Source organism: Lissotriton vulgaris, chromosome 10, assembly GCF_964263255.1.
Source record: "Lissotriton vulgaris chromosome 10, aLisVul1.2, whole genome shotgun sequence".
NCBI lineage: Eukaryota > Metazoa > Chordata > Amphibia > Caudata > Salamandridae > Lissotriton > Lissotriton vulgaris.
In genome coordinates this window covers 133411222-133434977 of record NC_141698.1, presented here as the reverse complement: position 1 = coordinate 133434977, position 23756 = coordinate 133411222, and the positions used below count along the sequence as shown (strand labels likewise).

Here is a 23756-nt window from a genome sequence, read left to right as displayed (position 1 = left end):
ACCCCAGCAATACCAACCCTGGAGGTAGGTCTGTGAACTAAGTTAACACCAGGAAGTCCTTGAGAACAGAACGGCCCAAAAAGCCGTCTCTCCGGACTTGGATGTCCAGGCAGTAATGCTTAGTAAACGTGTGCAGGGATGCCCATGTGGCTGCCTGTCAGATGTCAACCAGCGAAACTCCACGTCCCAAAGCAGTAGTAGCTGTCATCACCCTGGTAGAGTGAGCGCGCAGTCCTACTGGAGGTTCCTTTTTAGCCAAAGAATAATAGATCTTAATGCATAGGATGACCCATCGAGAGCTAGTACGTTTGTGCACTGCCCAACCTTTCTTGGCGCCCACATAACCCACGAAGAGTTGATTGTCCACCCGGAAGTCTTTAGTGCGGTCATGGTAGAAAGACAGAGCACATTTTGGGTCCAGACGGTGGAGTCTCCTCCTCTTTGGAAGCGTGATGAGGCAGGAAGAAGGTGAGCAATGTGATGGTGTGACCTATGTGGAAAGAGGTAACTACTTTGGGCAGAAAAGAGAGCCAAGGATGGTGGACTACTTTGTCTGGGTGGACAGCAAAAAAGGGAGGTCTAGAAGATAAGGCTTGAAGCTCACTCCCCCTGTGAGCAGAGGTGATGGCAAGCAAGAAAGAAGCCTTCAAAGTAAGGAGGCGAAGAGCACAAATATGTAGTCCGGGCCACAAGACTGGCTTGGGCCCGGTCGCGCTTGATCTTCTTCAGCACTCTGGGCAGAAGTGGAACAGGCGGAAAGGCGTCCAAGAGGCCACAACTCCACTCGTGACGAAAAGCTCCGCCGAGCGAGAGCTGCCTTGGAAACTTAAACGTGCAGAACTGCTGACATTGCTGTATGCTACTGTGGCGAATAGATCTAACCAAGGCACTTCCCACTACTGAAGAGACCTTGCACCATCTCTGAGTGATCCATCATGCACCAGCGGCTGAGTTTATCCACCCTGGCTTTCAGGAAACCTGCCAAGTGTTGAACCACCAGAGCTATGTCCTGATGTTCCAGCCATGTGCAAAGGCGAAGAACCTCTTGACATAGGGTCCACGACCCCACCCTGCCCTGTTTGTTGCAGTATGACATGGCAGTGGTGTCTGTGTTCCCCGGAGCTCCAGAAGGTTGATGTGGAGCCCGGACTGCACCGGAGACCAGAGGCCTCTTATCTCCGCCTCTCCCAAATGGCTGCCCCATCCCATGAGTGATGCATCCATCACAACTGTGAACTCTGGTTGGGTAAGGGAGAGGAATCTGCCGCCGACCCAATCCTGGTTTGTGAGCCACCACTGCAACTGACTTGCAGTCCCCTCCAAGATCTGTACAGCATCAGAAAGATTCCCCTGGTGTTGCGCCCCCTGGAACTTCAGGTCCCACTGCAGAGCCTACATATGCCATCTGGCATGTTCCACCAGCAGGATGCAGGAGGCCATCAGGCCCAGCAGCCTCAGGGTCATTCTCACCGAAATCCGTGATAGAGGCTGAAACATTGGTATCATAGCCCGAAATATCCCGGTCTCGCTGCTTGGAAGGATAGACCCGAAACAGTGCTGTGTCCAGAACCACTCTGATGAAAAGGAGCTTCTGGGAGGGAATCCGGTGCGATTTCAGCATGTTGACAGTGAACCTCAGCGAATGCTGGAGCTCCGCTGTAGTCTGGAGGTGGGAGACGACAGCCTGGGGCGAGCCTGCCTTCAACAGCCAGTCGTCGAGATAGGGGAAGACTGGAATCCCTGATCTTTGCAGATGAGCTGAGACCACCCCCATCACTTTTGTGAACACCCAAGGGACACTGGTAAGCCAAAGGGAAGCATGGTAAACTGAAAATGCTCGTGGCCTAGGTAACGCTGGTGGGCAGGCAAAACGGGGATGAGAAAGTAAGCGTGCTGCAAGTCCAACGCTACCATCCTGTCTCCAGGGTTGAGGGCAGACAAGACCTCAGCCAAGGTTAACACCTAGAACTTCTCCTTCCAGAGGAAGTGGTTGACGTCCCTGAGGTCTAAGATAGGATGCAGGCCTTTGTCCTTCTTGGGCACCTAGAAGTCGTGGGAGTAGCAACCACGACCTACTTCTGGCACAGGGAAGCATTCGAGAGCCGCAGCTTCCTGGCGGAGAATGGTCAAATGATCTTTCGACATGCGATTGAGTGTTGGTGGCATGGAGGGAGTGGTAGATTCCTTACCTTAGACTTACCGCAAGGTGTCAGACTGGATCTAGATAATTTTTTTCTTAGCAGTACCCCTGCACGTCTGTAGGTGGCGTCAGTTGATTCTACTTCCGTAGTTGGCGTTGTGGTCGCCGGGATGACGTCGCAGTGTCTAGTTAGACGCCGTCCCTGAGTTCTGACGTCAGTTCTTTCTTTTTCCTCACCAGCTAGCGCAGATCCGGAGAGAGCTTGCCCCTTAGTCGCTTTTTGACTAACTGTCTTCAACTTTTTATTGACTGCTTTTCAGTATCTGACTCCTGGTGCACGAGGGATGTCCAGCCGTTGGCCCCGTTTAAAGCCCTGTGACTCCTGTCACAAGTTGGTGTTGGTTACCTATCCGCACCTCATGTGCCTTTGGTGCCTGGAGCGCGACCATGACCTGAAGTCTTACTCTGACTGCCGGGCCCTGAACCTTAAGTCTTTGCGGGAGGAGTCCTGAAACTTTTGGAGGCCCAGCAGTCTGCTCTGCGCAGCTCAAGGTCCCGATCGAGGGGAAGGTTGCGGGACCGGTCGCAGAGCCATCACCACTCGTCATCGAAGCCTTCGCACTCCTCTGGTAAGTCGGCGTAGAAGCATCATCGATGTTCGCCATCTCACGGTCCGTAGGCCGATGCAACACGGGACCCGGATTGTCGTCGCCCTCCTTCTCCTTCCTTGGAGCCCATATGGATGGCTCAGTTTTTCCCTCCCTTTCCCTGGGCTGGAGCATCCCCCGCTCAGCTTCGTCAATTATACGAAGCACTGCACAGCATCTTTGGGCAGCCTGACTCCGCAGGCGTGCCTTTGTGCTCCATGGATTCGGCTGGGGACCCTGGGCCTTCGATATAGACGGCTCAGGCCCCGGCGTCGCAGGGTCCCCAAGGATCCAGGCCTGGATTCAGATCGCTGCCGGTCGACCTCACAGTACCTTCCCTAGCGCCGATTCCAGTGGTGACGCCCCCGATGCGGGTTGTGCCCCTAACCCGGCATCGACCCCAGCCTCACCCCCGATGAGGACACGGTGCCGGACCGACATCGGAGAGCACTTTTGTACCGCTGTTCATCCCTGGCATTCTCTACCGCCCATCAGAACAAATTGAGGAGCCGAACTGGCGGAAGGAGTTGGGTGATGCCAGTGGTCTGGCTACTTCCCCAGCCCTTGGTATGCTTTCTCCCCTACCGTGGCTATGAAAGAGGGAGTATCCTTTGCTGTGGTGTTACGTAGGGCGGCTGAGGCCTTGGACCTCGAGGTTCCTATGGTGGCTGTCTGGACTAATCTCCTGACTGAGGTGGACATGCCCTTTGATGGCCGTCGCCTGTTTGGTGACAAGGCAGACAACACGCTTGAACTTGTCAAGGAGTCTAGGGCTAAGGCCAGATCCTCGGGCCTTGCGGTAACTTCTTGACCCATGCAGTCTGCCTTTTGCCTCTTTCAGGGCTACGGAAAGGGTTCCCTACCACGTTCCACCCAGAGCCACGGGGCTGCACAAGCTACCCAGTCTCTGTGTGGCCGGGGACGTGGGACCCAGGTCATGGGTCTGGGGGCCAGCGGGTGGGCCAGTCCACCAAAGCTCCCCCTGCAGCAACCTCCAAACCTTACTAGTCCGACCTTTCAGGTCTACCAGTTGCCAGTGGGGCAACATCACTTCGGACAGGTGGGTTTTGCAGATAGTCCGAAGGGGCTACTCCCTCCTCTTCGAAACGACCCCACCCTCCATGCCACCAACACTCCATCGCATGTCGGAGGATCGCTTGACCCTTCTCCGCCAGGAAGTTGCAGCTCTCTTGGCCAAGGGAGCTATCGAACACATGTGTGTGCCAGAAGTAGGTAGTGGTTGCTACTCCCACTACTTCTTGGTGCCCAAGAAGGACAAAGGCCTGCATCCTATTTTAGACCTCAGAGACGTCAACCTCTTCCTCTGTAACGAGAAGTTCTAGAGGTTAACCTTGACTCAGGCCTTGTTTGCCCTCGACCTTGGAGACTGGATGTAGTGTGGGACTTGCAGGACGCTTACTTTCACATCCCCCGTCTTGCCTGCCCACCTGCGTTTCACAGTAGGCCACGAGCATTTTCAGTTTACCATGCTCCTCTTTGGCCTTACCAGTGCCCCTCGGGTGTTCACTAAAATTATGGTGGTGGTTGCAGCTCATCTGCGAAGATGAGGGGTTCCAACCTTCCCCTCTCTCGACGACTGGCTGTTGAAGGCAGGCTCGCCCCAGACTGTTGTCTCCCACCTCCAGACTACTGGGTACCTTCTGCATTTGCTGGGGTTCACAGTCAACGTGCCGAAGTCGCACCCGATTCCCTCCCAGAAGCTCCTTTTCATTGGAGCGGATCTGGACACAGCACAATTTCAGGTCTATCCTCCAGAGCAGCGAGTCTGGGATATTCGGGCTATGATACTGATGTTTCAGCCTCTATCCTGTATTTCGTTGAGAATGACCCTGAGGCTGCTGAGCCTCCTGGCCTTCTGCATTCTGCTGGTGGAACATGCCAGATGGCATATTCGGGCTCTGCAGTGGTCCCTGAAGTTCCAGTGGCCGCAGCACCTGGGGAATCTTTCCGATGTCGTCTAGATCTCGAAGGGGACAGCAAGTCAGTTGCAGTGGTGGCTCACGAACCAGGATTTAGTCAACGGCAAATCCCTTTCCCTTCCCCAACCAGAGTTCACGGTAGTGATGTATGCCTCACTCCTGGAATGGGGCGGCCATATGGGAGAGGCGGATATCAGGGGCCTCTGGTCTCCGGTGGAGTCCGAGCTCCACATCAACCTTCTGGAGCTCTGGGCAAACCGTTTTGCACTGAAGGCATTTCTTCCTTCTGTTAAAGGAAGAGTAGTGTAGGTGTACACGGACAACACCACCACCATGTGGGGTTGGGATAGTGGACCCTATGTCAAGAAGCTCTTCGCCTTAAGACATGGCTGGATCATCAGGGCATATCTCTGGTGGTTTAACACCTGGCAGGTTCCCTGAACGCCAGGGTGGACGAACTCAGCTGCCGGTGCATGATGGTTCACAAATGGAGTCTTCACTCAAAGGTGTGGTGCAAGGTCTCTTTCAGCAGTGGGGAGATCCTTGGTTAGATCCATTCACCACCAAAAACAAAGCTCAATGTCAGAAGTTCTGCGCATTAGAGTTTACAAGGTGTCTGTCGCTTAGCGACGTTTACCGTTGCGGGTGTAGTTGCAGCCTCCTGTACGCCTTTCCGCCTATACCCCTTCTGCCCAGAGTGTTGAAGAAGATCAAGCTCAACTGTTCCCAAGTCATTCTTGGGATTCCGGACTGGGCACGAAGAGTCTGGTATCCGAGCCCTTGAGCATGGCCATCGATCCTCCGATCAGACTGCCTCTTCGGAGGCTCTACTGTCGTAGCAGCAAGGGACGGTCCTCCACCCGAAGCTATTGAGTCTCCACCTCCTTGCATGGAGATTGAGTGACTTCAGTTGAGAGCTTTCGACCTTCCTCCCGAAGTCAGTAATGTCATCTTGGCAGCCAGGCGTCCCTCCTCTACAACGGTATAGGCCTGTAGATGGAACAAATTTGTGGCATGGTGCACAGCAAAGGCTGTGGATTCCCTTTCTGCCCCTCTTTCAGAGGATCTCCTCTTCATTCTTTCTTTGGCCCAGAAGGGCTCTGCTCTTGGCACTCTTAAAGGCTATCTTTCGGCTATTTCGGCCTTTCTTTGCCTTCCTGAGCAGCCTTCTCTTTTCAAGCCCCTACTGTTAATAGATTTCTGAAGGGCATTACTCATCTCTTTCCTCCTTCTCCTTTCATAATGCCCTAGTGTGACTTGGATCTAGTCCTCACTATTCCTGTGTGTGCTCCCTTTGAGCCACCACATAATTGTCCTCTTCGCCGCCTTACTTTGAAGACTGCTTTCTTGCTTGCCATCACCTCTGCTCGCAGGGTGAGTGAGCCTCAAGCCTTATCTTCCAGACCTCCCTTTCTTGCTATCCATCCGGACAAAGTAGTCCTAGGTACTAAGCCCTCTTTTCTGCCCAAAGTAGTTACCTCTTTCCACATAGGTCAGACCATCACATTGCCCACCTTCTTCCCGCCTCCGCACCCTCCCAAAGAAAAGGAGATACTCCACCGTCTGGACCCAAAACGTATGCTGTCTTTCTACCTTGACTTCACTGAAGACCTCCGGGTGGACAAACAACTCTTTGTGGGTTATGTGGGCTCCAAGAAAGGTTGGGCAATGCACAAACGTACCATCTCTCGATGGACAGTCCTATACATTAAGATCTGTTATCCTTAGGCTAAAAAAGAACCTCCAGGTGGACTGCGCGCCCACTCTACCAGGGTGATGGCAGCAACTACTGCTTTGGGACGTGGAGTTCCGCTGGTTGACATCTCCCAGGCAGCCACATGGACATCCCTGCACACGTTTACTAAGCATTACTGCCTGGACAGCCAAGTCTGGAGAGACCGCTTTTTTAGCTGTTCTGTTCTTCTGGAATTCCTGGTGTAAACTTAGTTTGCAGACCCACCCCGGGGGTTGGTATTGCTGGAGTATCTATTCTAAGGTAAGGAATCTTTAACTAGTAGTCTCTTCCAGATGAACAAGTTACTTCCCTTCGGGAACGATGTATCTGTAAGAGACATACATTAGTTATAGATTCCTTACCGCCCCACTCATCCTCCCCATTCTGAGAACTGACTTCTAGGGATAGGGACTTCCTTGCAGGGCCCTAATTTTGTGCATCAGTGGTCAGTGTCTTGCATGGCACTGCGCTTCTGGCATGGTAAGTTGTGTCAGAACTGACATCAGCGCATAGGGGCAGCTTCTAAGTAGACACCGCAACATCATCCCGGCGACCACGACGCTGACGACTGACTGAGACTTCCGACACCATCTGCCGACGCGCAGTAGTACTGCTAAGAATTTTTTTCTCCAGCTCCAGTGTGATGCCTTAGGATAATTCTAAGGTAAGGAGTCTATAACTAATATGTCTCTTACAGATACATTGTTACCGAAGGTAAGTAGCTTGTTCTTCTGAATCGCACGTGTAACTATAGAGAAGTCAATTGCTGTGATACATTATTGCAGTAGTGAAAGCATGTAACCCTTCACTGTGGATTGCATCAATATGATTAAGCTTTGTGCAGCAAGTGAAAATTACAGTCATCTGCTTATGCTAATAATTTAATTTTCTAAACTCCTAAGGTATTGTGAAATTTGCACATCCCTTCCTTAGTTCTGCAAACTGAAAATGTAATGTTAAAATATTTATAATTAGCATGCCTTGTATATAGATACTTGTGTGCCAATTGAAAATAAAACATTTGAACTAATTCGATCTAATGATCGTTTTTGCCTCACTTCTCCTTTGTTCATCCCATATCAGATGCTGTAGCGAAAGGTTAGAGTGCTTGTAGGGGACTGAGAATTCTTAGGAAAAGAAACCATGAGGAGTGTGTCCAAAAGGATCGATTTTGGGCGGCTGCTCCTCCATGAATTCATAAGGAATGTTGTTGAATGTGGGAAGCAGTGATAAATCAGTTTTGTATTATCGTAATGGAAATGGTACCCTAGAGGAAGTGGATAGAAAGAATAAATAGTATGTTTGGGGGAACAATCTTTCGGGGGGATTGTATTGACTGCCCCTCTAGATTTGATAATTTATTATCCAGTGGAAAAGAGAACGTGTAACCATTGTATACGTCATGGACTATTTATGGTATTATCTCTAGTGTTGGTGGCTATGGTTAAAGATCGATGTATGCAGGTGGGAACCAATTTTGCAGAGCCATACGCACGCCATTTAAGAAAAGTCTTTGCATATTTCATCAGATATAAATCAGAGAAGAAAAGAGACTAAGCAGATTTAATAGAGCTTTTAAATTGTCAAAGATGCAAGAGGCACAGGTTCAAGTGACTTTAACTGGAAGAGTGTTTTTTCTAGGACTTAAAGTACTGACTTGAAGCTGGAGAGTAGCATGGAGAAAGGAGAAGCAGGTTGGAATTAATATTTGAAAATAAAATTTTGTAGTGAATGTGGTGACTAGATTGCATAGTCACTCCATACCTCTCTCCCCCTTCCTGGGGCCACATCAGTTCTTCAGGAGGCAAAACACTAGATACATTGAAAAAGTCACAGTAGGTAGACCTAATAGAAATGGATTTATGTAAGTATAGAATGGTAATTTCGAACTAATGTAGAGTCAAAGGTTGGCGGAAAAAGAGCAGATTTTATGGCCTAGACATCCTTCCCAGATCTAAAATTCTATACTCATAAACAGCATTACCTCGGATTAACTTTTAGGGAGCCACCCTGTAATAAAGTGTTGTCCTCAGCTGTGAGCTGTACTGCTATGCTTTCCCTCTTCTAGGCAATTTGATGAGAATACTGAATCTTTATGTTGTAATTCAAAGTAGTTATGTGGGTTCATTGGATGCTTTTGGTTTTCTCTCTAAATCTTCCCACAAGATAGTCTGGTGGAATATACTGGATTTACGTTTATTTTTATTCCAATCAATTATTTTGAATCCCAAAGCAAGACAGGAGATTTTCCTAGGACTCTTTCCTCCGCCATGCTGAGTTGGCACTGTATTTTCATGGACACTCAACCACATACAGTGACTCTACCTTATGATGTTATTATTAACAAAGACATTTAGTACAGAAATGTTTTTAAAACACAAAAATTCTCTAAAATCTGGTAAAACATCAGACAGAGATGGGATTTCTTGAGTAAAGCATCCACTACAGATTCTTAGCCTCTGAACTCCGAAAATATTGTCTCTAAGATTTCCAATTGCTTGACGATAATGGACAATTTGTATGTGATCTCATTTTCCTCTGCTCCATTTCAGAATCCAGTTGCCACTGTTGTGGAGGTTGGGAGCAAGCCAAAAAGTAAATGGAGGCCGGTGGCTCTGGACACAGTGGTATGTCTGAAAAATGTTTCATGTGAGCAGGATGGTGATATTTAGTTGATGTTTATAAAAACACATGGGGCATTGGGAATCTCTCTCTGATATTTGCAGTACCGTACCGTTTGTCCCAAAGAGATGCTTTTATAGATAGTCTGTTTATAGATATTTCGTGGCCGTATTATCTGCTGAATCAGCTACGCACTAGATGACCAAGGACTTTGCTTGAAGGTCTTCCAAGTAATAGGATTCAGCAGTGGCTTTGGGTATAGGGCCATGCTTGAGCTCAGTTCCAGGAGTTTAGTCTTTCCTCTCCCATGTTATGCTCACTGATAAAGGGTGTTCAGTTTCCGCCGTCATTAAACATCTAATCATAGAAATTAAATGTTCTGATTGATGTTTGAAAAAGTAAGTAAATATTGTTTTTCTGTGTTGCCACACTTGAACAGGAGCTGGAAAAACTGGCCTCTCGCAAGCTGAAGATCAGTGCTAAGGAGACAATGAAGATTGCTGAGAAGTTGTACACACAAGGGTAACTATTTTGTAATCCGAAAAAAGAAAACATTGTGAAATAAACCTCTTGGATTGCTCGTTGAATGTTGCCTCAAACCATTAATTGTTAACCTGAAAGATGAAGAGCCTGATCCTCACAATATGTGTTTTAGGAAGAAGGTTGCCAGCAAGGGATTTGTTTGGTGATCCGAGTTTAACAGTGTAGTCTATATTAATTAGACTTAGCAGCTGAATGGAACAGCAACTGTTGAACGTATTATGAATCTGTTTACCAAATTCTATAGAGACTACCACACTAGCCACATAGAAATAACAATAACTTAGACAGATTCAGCAAAGATCTTGTGGTTTCAAGCAGCAAATGAAATACTGAACATAAGAATAGAAATGAAGCAACACGAAAAGGTTTTTTCTTAGAGAAAATTATTATTTTTTATATTCAAACGGGAATTAATCCGTTTGAATATAAAAAATAATAAGGCTAATAAAGGAGCTTTACCATCACACCTAGATCGAACGTGTATAACATATAAAGGGAAAATCTCAAGTCATTCCTTATGAACTTTTTAGGCTGAAGAGATTTTACCAAGCATAGTGGTCTTGATATTACTAAATATTTATACCTGGAGAGGTCAAAGCCCTTCATAGTCTTTGAATATCTGTTTGTGTCATATGGTGCCTAGCATGAGGCAGCAAAGCGTTTAAATTCATGATCACCTGGTTGCATTTACAAGTGTTAGGACCTCAGGAATGCAGTTCCTCTGAGATTTTATGCAATTTTCTAGGCTTCCCAAGATATGTTGTGGACTACTCTACATGCTTTTTGCAAGCATGATTCTCCGATAGATGTGGCCTAACTGGGAATATGCTGTCTTTTTGCACCAGTTGTTTTAATCCCTGGAATCAGTTTACATTTGGAAGCAGAGAAAGACCAGTACTTTCGTTTTGATTCCAGTACTCTTAGTCCTTGCTCTGCCTCATTTGACACCCACAGAAGAACAACCTAAATCAGCATATGGTGTGATATGGTATTTCATGTTTGATAAAGCATGTAGAAACGTTGTGTGATGCTTGATCATAAACTTCTAAAGAACTGATGCTCTTGCACAGGGGTCCTCAAGATGGGTGCGCTACAGTTCTTAAAGGACAATGTTTTGGGTGTTTTGAAATTTATTTTTGCTAAGAGGTTTTTCAAGTGCACACGGCGGCATGGCAGTTTCAAACCATTCGTGAAGAAAGGAGAGTTAAAATTATTAGTAAGAGAATCTCTGTAAAGGTGATCGTTAGTTTATATTTGTGTTTGGACCCCATTTTAAATGTGTCATTTACTGTCTTGTCTAAAACCAGGCCTATACATGCATCACAAGTAGCCTTTAGTGTCTGATCGGTGCAGTGACATTGTTTTTTAATAAAATTCTCCCACAGCATCACTGTTTCCTCTTTTCCTCTAAGGTATGATATTTTACTGTTGTTTATGGTCATTTTGATCTCTCCACTTTCTTGTCACCCATTCTGGTATTTGTTTTGTTTCAGCTGGTCAATCAGTGTTTTAACCCGCAGTATATTTTGGCCATGGATGTCATTTAGTCTCTGTTCTCTGTCTGGGCCTCTTATGACTGCGCCTTCACATTTTTCTCAGTTTCCATGAGTTAGTCTTCCTTAGCTACTGTTTGTTACCCTTATTCTTTCCTGAAGTCTAACGGCTTCTTTGCGCTTTATCATTGTTGTTTTTAGGCTCACTAGTCTTGTTTCTTCTGATTCTTTCTCTTGATCTTGACTAGGTAGGCATATGCGATTTGCACCACAGTTTTTAGTGCAGATGTTATTTTTGTTGGCCTTTGTAATCTCTTTACCTTTCTTTGGCATAGGACATAGAGTTGTGTGACTCTCATGCCACTATTAGGAGGCGTGGTAGTATTGTCCTGGACTCATTTTGGTACGAGTAATGGCACCCCACATTTACAGTCTTGTATCTTGCTAGTCTTGTTTTGTTTATTATTTCAATGCTGGCATAATGCACTGGCTGTTCGAGTTCTGAGTGTTTTCGTTTTCGGTCACTCCCGCATCCCTCCTACACCTCCTCCCCAATTACACCTCCCCCCCTGAGTCTTCACTGTGGTATTATCTACCAACCTTATCTTTCATCTCAAATGTCCTACTATGCAGAGGGTACCACTGTTGTAGGAGCTTAGGATGAAGCTGGCTGTCACTATGGTAGGGTTCAAGGGCTGTGAGGTATTGCAGAACTGCTAGTGTCACTGTCTGGACAGTATCTAAAAGGAGCGCCATATTGTCTCTGAGCATGTCTTTAGGTGTAATCAAGGAGTGCACGGGCAAAGACTGTTGTAATTTGAGATTATCAGTAACTTCTCCTGGTACTGAAATACAATCAAGGTAAGTTCTTCTTTAGTTAAACAAAGCAACTGTCCCCTGAGCATTCGTTTTTCTGTGTGAAAAGGCAGTGGCTCCTTCACTTAACCAAAATGCTCAGATTTTAGTTGCTTCCATAGCTGAGAGGAAGTCTATTGTTGTCTCACCTCTCATGAGACCCAGAGGGGGAAAACCATTTCCTTTTGCTGCTAGCTGATGGAGCAACATGTTAGGTTCACCTATCAACCAGTCTAGTCACCATGAAGGCATACTCTTGGTTCGCCTCCCTGCAGTATGTATGTTTTTTTGTCCGATACCATAGAGCTCTGTTTTCCTGTCTCTGTGCATTCTGTCCGAGCAGGCTGGGGAAACGGTTCTTCTTCCCTCTTTGGTTTCCACAAGATTTTCCAGGAACCCCCTAAATCCCCAAAATGTAATGACACAAAACTGAGTGTGATCAGATCCACATTCATAGAACCCTAGAATTTCCAGTGGTATTCTCTTTTTTGGGGGAATAGAGACAAATGTGCAGAGCTTTGTTAGTTCACATCTTGCTGCCTAGAGATGCATTTTGAGTGTTGCTTCTCCAGGTCTGTTATTTTGATTGGAAAGATACCCTTTTGTGATATTTTTGGAAAGTTCTCTGTAATAAGTGTTATTCATTGGATATTGGTATGCTTTCTCTTTTTTTATCATGTCCTTTATTAATGTTGTTACCCAATACTTCCTGGCTTCTAATGATCTGTCTGTCGGAATTGCTCTTCTCCATAGGTGTGAGATGTAGGCCTGGGCGGAGTAAAGCGTTGCGGAACTCTGCGAAGTGACAAAAAAAACTCTGTGGCGTTCCCGCATATTGGTGGAGTACAGTGCAAACTGCCGATCTTCCTGCTGCTCAAGTAGAAATTCTACCTCAGCGGCAGCCTGTGCTTGCTAACTTTCCGTTGGCGAGCAGGGAAAAAACTCTGTTGCACCATGCGGAGTAAAGTTTTCTGCACTCCTCGAGCTCTGTGAAAATTCCATGAACGGGGCGGAGTTCACCGCCCAGGCCTAGTGAGAAGTTGTGTGGAGGTTTCCTTAGATTATGTGTAGGATATCTGCATAATTGGCAACAGCAGTCCGTATAGGAAACACATATGGAGTTCATACAAGGGGTTGGGGTCCATTTACTATGAATATCTAATCAGCATTCTTTTACGAAGAGTCATCTGAAATCCCTTTTCGATTTTGGTAAATAACCGGACTGTTGTCAAAGTAAGCAATACACTGAGAAACATTGTGTTTGTGGTGACTGTGGTATTGTTATTCACGTCCCCGTTCTTCCTAACTGACTTGGAACCCTACTACACAGTGTCATGACCAGCTGAACAGCAATGTTCCAAACCAGCTGTAGAGAAAGGAGGGACATTCTGAACTGGGATGAGTTCCAAAGTTTGAGGGCAATTATTCATCATTTGCATCTCAGGGATTCAGTCAAGCCTCTGATGACCAAGTACAGGCGTTGTAAGCATCAAGATGGGGATTTTGGCAGTAGAGCAGAGAACTCAGACTTGCAATGCTCAAACATCCTACAATTTGAAACACCATAGTGTTGCTGTTGGTAGCATCTTGTTGGCAGATAGAAATCTTATTTACTTTGTATTTTTTTAAGGTTCATCAGCTACCCTCGAACAGAAACCAACATTTTCCCTCAGGACCTGAATTTGACTCCCTTGGTACAGCAGCAGACCCCGAATCCTCAGTGGGGGGCATTTGCTCAGGGGATTCTTGACAGAGGTGGGCCAACCCCGCGAAACGGTAGCAAGTCTGATAAGGCCCATCCCCCAATCCACCCTACCAAGTACACCGACAATCTGCAGGTAGGTGTATGGAGCACAGACCCGTCAGTGCATGACATACGTGTTTGTTACGCTGGTGTAATTTCTGCCATCAGTCACGGGTACAGCACCACTGTATCATATTGATGGAGAGTGGGAAGAATGTTTTAAGTGCAGCCACAATCATGGTTTTGTGCTGCCTTTCACTGCGTTGCTATCCCTCATTTACTTTGTTTCATTGCTTTCTCCTGTTTCCCCTTGCTTTCAGGTGTTTCCTCTTGTCTACATACACTTTGCAGTCTTTAAAATGTTCTGATCACTGTGCTTAGTTCAAACCAACTGGAACAACTGGTGTTTCTTCTTTTTCTGCTCACTAGAGAATTGTTAGAAATAATCGTGCAAATTGGCAGAATTATGAAGTATTAAATAGACAATGAATAGTACAGTTAAGTCCATTGAGCTGTTAATCACCTACACACTAGCGATACAACAAATTCATCTCGAACTGAGTAAACAGCCACTATTTTGAATTTGTATAAACTACTGAATATAGTACACCACAAGATACACCAGAGTGTTTTGTGGTGTTAAGACTGTATCCATCCTTGGATATGTAGGGTGATTTAGCAAACAAGCCTTTTGGAAACAACTGTGGCTGCTAATTGAATGCAGGACCTAAGTAGCTGATTCCACAGCTGGGGTGCTTGGACATAAAAAGGTTTGTGTCCTAGCTGAGCTTTCCTGAAAAGGGGGGGGATTAGCTGACACAAAGCTTCAGAAGAAATGGGACGAGTTGGGATGTAAGGATGGAGTGTGGATAGATGGTCGTTATTTTTCTGGTGATGAAAACCTTCCTGGTTGAGACAGAGGGCCTTCAATTCAATGGGTATGGCCACAGTCTGCCAGTGAAGGCTACACCAGGCCGCTTAGCCATGTTAAGCTTTTGCAAATTGAAGATCAGCCTCCATTTTGAGAGTTTTCTGACTTTTCCAAATGGTACATGCAGGCCCAAATGTCCAGTCCAGTCTGAACAAGATGCTAGACCCCCACACAAACTCAAAGTTTAGGGGCAGTAAATTGCCGAATTTTCTTCGAAACCTCATCTGTAAGAAATGGGCAGAGGCTACAGAATACGCACTGTCCCTCTAGTGCAAATGATTCTCCATAACGAAACAAGGGTTTTTTACCTGGGAAACTGGATTAGGCAAGGGTCCCATCCTACCTAGGCCAGAACTTGGAAGACTAGAGAATAACATCTGTGTTTTACTCGCATAGTTAATTTAGACTTCTAAAAGGCTGAGTGTCTTTTTTTCTCCTTTTTCTTTTTTTTTTAGAAAAGTAGGACAGCATACTTTGGTAATGAATATTTAGACTGTCCCTCCTTAATAACCTTAGATTGCAGATGTGAATTCTGTTTTAGTAGTTGAATAAGTATGAAGGTTCTCTTACTGAAGGAAGCATGGAACTGGTCTCTATGGAAAGGAAGATATTCTTACCTGACAGGCAGTCACTGCTGAAATGCAAGTAGAATTGTGAATTAGTAACACGTTTAGGTACCCAACTACTGAATGACGTCAGCAGGCCTGTCAAGTGATTGACTCTGCCTATCCTTACATGCCTGGCGATTGGAAATTCCCCCCTGTGGCACAAAGGGAGATGAATGCTGAGGTGACGATATGAAGAGGTGAGATATGGCTTCCGGGCCAGGCATTGGTGTGCCTGTGTAATGACGGGTTTGATTTAGAACAACTGAAGACAGTAACTTGTAAATATGTTGCGTGTGATAAGTCATTGAAAAGCACAATACAGGACTTATCTGTCTCTTCTGAACTTGGGTCAGAACAGCTGCTTGCACTCACTGGAGGGACTGGTGAATTTACAGACAAATTGTGACATTGCTGAGCAGGACACCTGCAGAAAGTTTGTCAAGTCAAAATAACTTTATTCGGTTCAAATGGACCATAAAAGTTTGACATACACATTTAATGTCTAAAATTATGTCCAATGTATACAATAATATAGATCATAACTCCAAAACTCAGCACTTGAAAACTTAATTTTTTTAAAACTACTTAAAATTGAAAACCACCGTTTTCATTTACAATTGGAAATTGGAAATGCAATTTTGATTAAATTTAATACAGCAGTACAAATAACAGTGGATAAAGAGCTACAAGTGCGAATTTCTCTTAAGAGTGGGGCAGGGAACCTTGCCCTTGGCTCCTTGTAGAGTGTGCAAAACAGCATAAAGTGCAAGGTGCTTTGTTGGGCTAAAATATTCCAAGGACAGGGAATGAGATTCTCGCACCATCCAGCCTGTTTAGGGAAGGCCACAGAAAAGTGCAACGCGCAAAGACGAAATCTAGCCATAAAAAATCGGGACTGTGCATTCGTGATAAGACAGGTAATATTCTTGTTGTAATGGGGACCGATCAAAATGATATTACAATCCTTGTTGCCGGCGACGATTGGTCGGTACAGCAAAATGGGCATAGTTTTCATGTTTTTGTGGATACTTGCAGGATTATCATAATAATGCCCCAGAACTATTTTATTACATTTTTCTTTAACAAATCGAAGCCATGGAATAGTCAGGGCATTATCAAGGGTCATACAATCTTTAATAATTTTCCTTAAACTTTGTCCTCTGACAGCCAAATGTTTGCCTAGAGGACCAGTGGGGCAATGTTAATTCGTTCCTCTATGAAATCCAGCCCTACCTCAGAGTGGCAAAAGGCTGTGGGAGCACTTTTTGGGATCATCAGCAAACTTTTTATGAACTTGTTTTCCAAGGTTTGTAATTGAGTGCTTTTATGATGTCCCCACACTCCTGCCCCGTAGGTTGCGACAGACAGACATTTTGATTTGTATAATGTAATTCATTCCTCTACCGGCTTATGGCCCAGCTTGCAAGCAAAGCGGAATAGGCCCTCTACACCCAGCTAGTATGCTGTACCCTAGCTGTTACAAGGTGGTCCTAATTCAATTTGTTGTTAAAAACATTCCCCAAATAAGTAAAATTGGACACCTTATCAATGGTCTTGCCCTTTACGTTGAATGCTCTTGTTTTAGTTTGACTCGGGCCGCACACCATGATATAGGATTTAGTGAAATTTACTTTAAGTCCAGTGCTAGCATTAAATCAGTAAAACCATTCAAAGATGTTGTAGGCTATTAGCGGTTAAGGCCATTAAGACTGTGTTGGCCGCATATGACAACAAAGGGACTGGGTTGCCTCCAATTCTAGGGAAGTCTAATGCCTGCTCTTTTAGAGCTGACTCTAGGCCGTTTGTATACAGAAGGAAAAGAAAAGGGGCAATATGCACTCTTGTCGAACTCCCTCCGTAGAGACAATAGACCCAGTCTTCTCTCCTCCAGGACCAAATCGTATTGCTACAGCGGTGGACGCATGCAGCCTGCGCAGGAGGGTAATTAGAGATTCCTCAAACCCCATTTTCCCCCTCTGGTCCCATAATTTCTCCCTCTTAACCGTGTCAAAGGCTTTGTACAAGTCCATGAAGGCAAGGTGATTGACCCCTTCCTTGCCTTCATGTACTTGCCCATGCTCAATGACAAGTTGAGGCACTGTTCATTCGTCCCCGTACCCCTTCTGAAGCCATAATGTGTTTGGGACATGAACCCAGAGGCTCCTGCCCAGGACTCGAGGCACGCTAAAATGACCCTTCCTAACACCTTGACCATGGCTTCAATTAGAGAAATAGGCCTATAACAGGCCGGATCGTCCCTATTTCCCTCTTTGTACACAGGTATCACTATTGCCTCTTTCCAAGACAATGAGATGGGGCCTATTATTGCTGCTCTAAAAACACTTGTCAGGAGGGGTGCCCAGAGTTGAGAATTGCTTTTAAACAGATCCAGAGGTACCCCATATGGACCTGGAGCTTTCAGACATATCCCCTTCGCAGCGCATCCTCGCTCACTGTCAGAGAAGAGCTCAGTTGGTGTGCAGTAATTGGGTCTATTGGAAAATCTAAGCAGGTCTCCTGGGGTGTAATTCCATTCAGGTTAAATATGCTTGAGAAATGAGATTCCTAAACTTTCCCTGTTATCATTGAGTCCATACCCCTTGCGTCCTTCGTGAATAGAGGGCAGTTTATTACCTCCCAGAAATTCTTAAGAGTCTTTAAGTGCACTAGCTGTCTCTAAATCTTCCAGGCTAACCTCAGTTCTTCTTTCCTCCTGTTGACTGTACTTTTATAAGCCTTCCTCGCATTTTTTTTTAATAACACATTTTATTTGGCTATTCTGCATTAAAGTGGGTGTAGGCCCCACAAGGATATATGTGAAAAGAAGGATAACATTTGCATCAGTAACCATTTCTATACTGACGAACAATATCTGCCAAACATGCAGGTGAAACAATAATACAAACCGTATGCAGACAGTTGTCAATCTTAATAATGCAGCATATGATACGACCAATTCTAATAATACTACATGACCGTGCAATAATACGAACAAATTACATAATATTGTGTGATACACGTCAGGGATAGGAGGAAGCCACTCATGGATACTCTTCAGGCAGGGGGGGCAGGTCCCTCAATAGGTCGCCCATCGTGTCCAGATAATGCGATGTTTCCTAGGGCAGCCTCGGGCAACAAATAGAGCAATCTCGGCCCCCATGCATCTATCAAATTCAGTTTTCCATTTGCCTATGGTCGGGGGAGACGATGCCTTCCACCCCTGTGCAATAACCCTTTTGGGAATAGTTAGGGCAAGTAATAGTAGATGCTGTTTATAGCGGTTCCCCCCTACGTCTTCAGTGGAATGCAATAAAAACAGTTGGGGTCGAGTGGAAGCACCCACTCCAACACCTCACCAAGGCATGATCTAACCCTGTTCCAGAAGGGTTGCAGAGCTGTGCAGCTCCATACCGTGTGTATGAAGGACCCATCATCTACGGCACACCGTAGACACGTTGGGGACTGAATAACCCCCATTCACCACAGTCGTACCCTAGTGTAATGAATTCTATGTAAATATTTGAACTGGTATCGTGTGGAGACCGCCGCGCCCCTCGGGCTGGCAATCGGCTCAGCCCAGTCATCATCTGTGTGTTCCGGAATATCTGCCTGCCAGGCGAGTCTGGCCTTGTTGAGGGTATTGGGTGTGTGTGTGTCGTCAGTGTTTAGTATATTTGCCTAATTTTGTGTCACCCAAGGTCACCCATCAGCAGGCGACCCTCCAAGGGCTGAAACTCGGGGGAGAGCCTCCAAATTTTGGGTCTTGGGGGTGAGTGCACGACTAAGTTGCCAGAATTCATAAAACTGTGACTTATGGAGGCCGAAGTCAGTCTGTAGTTGTTAAAATGATTTTAGAGTAGTACCCCGTACTATATCCCCCAGGGTCGAGCTCTCATCCCCGGAACCCACCCAAGGAGGTCGCCGATCGAAGGTGTGTGCCATGACACAAGGGGGTCTGCTGAGTGAGTTTTCCCCTCCACCCCATTTGTCTAGTCTTGGCCTTCCATAGCTGTATGACTACTCTGCCAGCTGGCGGTAGATGGTCTAAGCGTGTATGGCTGTACAGTAAGTGGAGAAGAGGGACTTGTTCCATTGCGGCTTTCAATGGTGTATGGTCAGGAGTGTAAGGGAATTGTACCGCCATTCGTTGATTACGAGGAGGTGAGACCCTACATAATAGCAATAAATATCAGCCGTCGCTATCCCCCCACAATATGTGGGCTGTATACACGTACAGAGTGCCGCACGAAAAGGCCCACCCGAGAAAATTATTTTATATAGCACTTTCCTGCGCAAACCAAGTGCGAGGAAGAGGATAAGGAAAATTCTGGAGGCGGTACAGGATCCGATGTAAGGAAACCATCTTAAAGATGGCTGAGCTCCCATAGAGGGAGAGGGAGAGAGCGGACCATATCGTTGTTTCATCCCAAAGGCTAATTAACAATGGGGTAATATTATGCGCCCAGTAGATCTTGGGACAGGGAGAGACATAAATCCCTAAATATTTGAATCCATCTGTAGCCCGAGCGAGCTGTGCCGCCCATGACTCGTGACCCTGGTGTCCGCACACTGGGAACAACATGGACTTGGCGGCATTGGCGTGAAGGCCTGAAGTACCTCCAAATACCCTCAGAATTTCCAATATGTGGGGTCCAGAATACCAAGGATCTGTCATGAAGAAGAGGGCGTCATCCTCGTATAAAGCTATACGGTCTGACCGTGATCGGGACCAGTCAAACCCCCCCTGAGTACTGGGTCACTTCTGACCCAGGCCGCCAGAGGCGCGACCGCAAGGGCGAACAACAATGGAGAGCGTGGACAGCCTTGACGGGTGCCCCTCTGGATCGGGAAATAACATGAGCTATGTCCCGCAATTCGGACTGACACCAACAAGTCCATGTATAACAGGCGTATATATGTCAGGAAGCGGGGTCCGAGATTGATCGCCTCAAGCAGTTGAAAGAGATAGACCCAGCTCAGCGAATCAGAGGCTTCATCAATATCTGCTAGCAACAGAGCAGCGGGCCTACCCAAAGTAGGGGTGGCAGCAATGGCTTTATGGACTCGTCTGATATTCTGCCTGGTGGCCCTCTGGGGCATAAAGCCAGACTGGTCAGGATGAATCAGATCTGTGATACATCCTCGAAGGCGATCTGCCAGGACCTTCCCTAGTAATTTGGGTTCAAAGTTAATAAGGGAGATGGGGCGATAAGAGGCAGGATCATCTGGGGTTCGACCCGGCTTGAGAAAGAGTACAATCTTTGCGTGTTGTCAGTCCCCTGGTATACAGACCAGGTATGCGGCTTCAGTGATAGTCGCCAAGACATGAGGCCCTAAAAGATGCAAATGGGAATGTAGGAATTCCATGGGGAACCAATTGGGACCCGGGGCACGACCTGGGTGTAGTGCATTAAGGGCGCCAGTCAGTTCGTCCAGCGTGATTGGGGCCTCCAGATGTTCCCGGACCGAGTCCGGGAGACGACCAGGCGGAATGTCCACTAGAAATTCTGCAATAAGTTTGGGAGAAATCTGTTCCTTTCGGGCGTATGGGGGTGTGAAGTGCCTTGCAAACTCCCCGGCAACACCCTTGAGTGTCGTGTATACGGACCCATCCGGACCCTGAATAATGGACGTCATGGCCGGGGCCCTCTCTGCCTGACACAGTCTGTGAAGCATTTTACTGGATCTATCACCCCATTGATATATTCAATGCTGTGACGCCTCCCAAACTTCCTTGGCCTCATTCAGTAGATGTTGTCTCAGCTCCTGCTGTGCAAGTAGCAGATTATGGTGGAGGATGGGGCTCTGTCTTGCAATTTTTAATTAAAGTTTTATCTTAAGGAATACATGCAATGCCTTCTTGAGGTCTTTTTGGGCCCTTGAACACTCTGCGTTGAACCATTTTGTCTCATGGACTTCCCTTCTTCCTATTGACTTTATCAGGTTTGTGGATAAGTCCCTACAGATTAGTTGGAAACCCTGTATTATCTTATCTGGGGGAAAGTCTTGATCCAGGCATTCCAGAATAGAGCTTAAATTAACTTTAACGATATTCTCCTCACATTGGGATGGATTTATTCTGCGCCATTTCAATTTCACCCCTTGATTTAAGTTATACTGGAGAGGGCGACCATCCCCTTCCTCCTCCTGGGTTGTTACATCTAGGGAGGCAATGAGAGGATTATGGTCACTGGCGTAATTGGGCTCCACCTCAAAGCTAACAACCCAAAGGGCAAATTTCCTAGATATCAACATGAAGTCAATGACACTTTCCCTTCCTCTGCCCAAGTAAGTGGGGTACCGTATTTGGGGGCTGCTAACCAGGGTATCAACCAAAAGCAAATCATTTACAATGATAATGGCAATTAAGGCGTCACCTTGCGGGGTACGTGTGAAATCCCTCAGCAGTTGACCCTCCGTATCCAATAACCAACACACTCGATGTCAACTGTGCCGACATAAGGTGCAATTAAAATATCCCCACCCATAAATGCAGAGGGGCTGCCACTTCCCTGCAATCTTATCAATTTCCTCCTTAAGAGTAACAATGATGTCACAGCTATTTTGAACAAATATGTTACAATAGCAATTAATCAGTAACATCTTGGCCTAAAATAAGTTTGAAATCAAAATAAGTTGATACCAAGAGGAATCAGTAATGCTCTCTGCCTTAATAGACCTATATTTAATGGAGATCAGTGCCCCCTACCCTCCTTTTGCCTTCCCTACTGATGAGCTATTGCATGGACATTAAAAGAACAGTAACCATCAAACTCAATGTTCTCCCTATACCTTGTTTCCTGAACACAAACCATATCAAAGGCCTTGACATACTCTAACCACACCACATCCTCTAGTTTCAGGCGGATGCCTGCAATATTCCAAGAGACAATTCTGAGAGAGCTAGCTTTACAGCTCCTTGTCCCTGGAACTTCCGGGTTATTGATAGTGGTGAGCCTGGTAGGCATAAGACCAGGTCATGCCCCCTACTCCAGAATTGAATATGGGTTGAGGGGTAGGTGAATCAACCCTGATCTCTATTTCATATGTGGTAATATGAATGATAGGTGTTTTATATGGAGGATGATGCACACACTTTTCACCCACCCCATTCCCTATTGTTCTTGCCACTGTGTTCGGGTCTCTCCTAATAGCCCACCCGATATACCATCTTGTCTGGGCTACTAAGGTCGGAGGGTAGTCAATCTATGTTTGTTAGGCCAGTGAGTACCTTAAAGCTGTTAGAATGAAGCCATGTGGAGGGCTGGGGGAGGGGGTGTCTATTCAAAGCTTGCGGCAGCGGCTGTTGGCTCTTAGTAGCCCCCTGCTGGTAAGGGAAAAAATAACCCAAGGGGCAGGCCTGTATCTGCTCCGAAGGAGAGCCTCTGAGGTGCCATAGGGCAAGGCAAGCGCACGTCCTGTTGTTAAAATTCAACGCCACACAATCACCTTCTCTGTTTTTAGTTGTTTTTCCCAGCCAACTCACCTGCCTTGCCATGATGATATGTTTGTGCCAATTTATCTGGGCCTGGATTTTACTAGCAGACCAGTGGGCAGATTTATTAATTAGGCTCTGGCAACTTCCAGGATGTCCTGGTGGGGGATATGGGACCCCTGTCAAGAGCATGGTATAAGGTGTACATTCTGGGGGTAGGTTTAAAATGATGTCATCACCCTGCCTGCTTGGCAGACCAGGTGCAGAACCAGTTATGGGCCTTTTCCCTTTCAGTAGGCTCACCCAGCTATGCCTAGCAGATATTAGAGAATTGGTAGCCCCTCGATCACCATTAAGGCCCCCTTCGTGACGGGGTGACATCACTACCGGCGCAATTGGGTGGTCAATGCGATTAACCCTATCATGGGGAACATCTGGTGGTTTGGTCTCATTATATGTGACTATGGGCCCATTTATTAAGGCCCTCCCACCCTCGGGAGCTCTAAGGGAAACATCATCTCCTCTCTTACCAATGCTATTAACTAGAACACAATTTCCGCTTTTCTTGCTTCGCGCGGCTGGGATCCCTGAGATCAACTAGAATTGACCAAGTTGCTCCTTTTTGCGGCCCAGGCGAGACAAAATAGGCTCTAGGGAGTCCGACACTTTTTACCAATTCAGTCTACCACCATGTCCTAACCTGGTGAACCCACCTCCCCCACAAGGTCTCCCCACAGTTCCTGGGGCTTTTTGCTTTGTTCTCTTGACCTTTGGCAAATGGCCCGATACGCGTTGGTCAGTTCTCATAGGGTTGATGTGCTTCCTTTTTCCCCTGTAGATGTACATATTGCAACTTCTGTGCCCTTTTGTGCACCTCCTGATGCTCCCTGGCTGTAGATCGTGATGGTAGGTGAAGGAGGAAATGGGGGGCTGTGCCAAAGAGTCAGGGGCGTGACAGATGTTGTTATAATGAGTATTTCCAAGGAAGTGAAGTGGCTGACTGAGCAATCGATGTATTAAAAGCATCGGATGGGGGTGGTGGAGCTAACGAAAGTCTACGCTC

The 23756-nt window shown here is 46.4% G+C and overlaps 1 protein-coding gene across 1 annotated transcript in view; it reads left to right on the top strand.

Moving 5' to 3' along the window:
- Window positions 1–23756, top strand: part of TOP3A (DNA topoisomerase III alpha) — a 200142-nt gene that overhangs the window by 85841 nt on the left and 90545 nt on the right. Inside the window, exons 9-11 of the mRNA XM_086940709.1 lie at window positions 9015–9089; window positions 9524–9606; window positions 13606–13813. Coding sequence (XP_086796835.1) covers window positions 9015–9089; window positions 9524–9606; window positions 13606–13813 — 366 coding nt within the window. The remainder of the gene's footprint in view (window positions 1–9014; window positions 9090–9523; window positions 9607–13605; window positions 13814–23756) is intronic.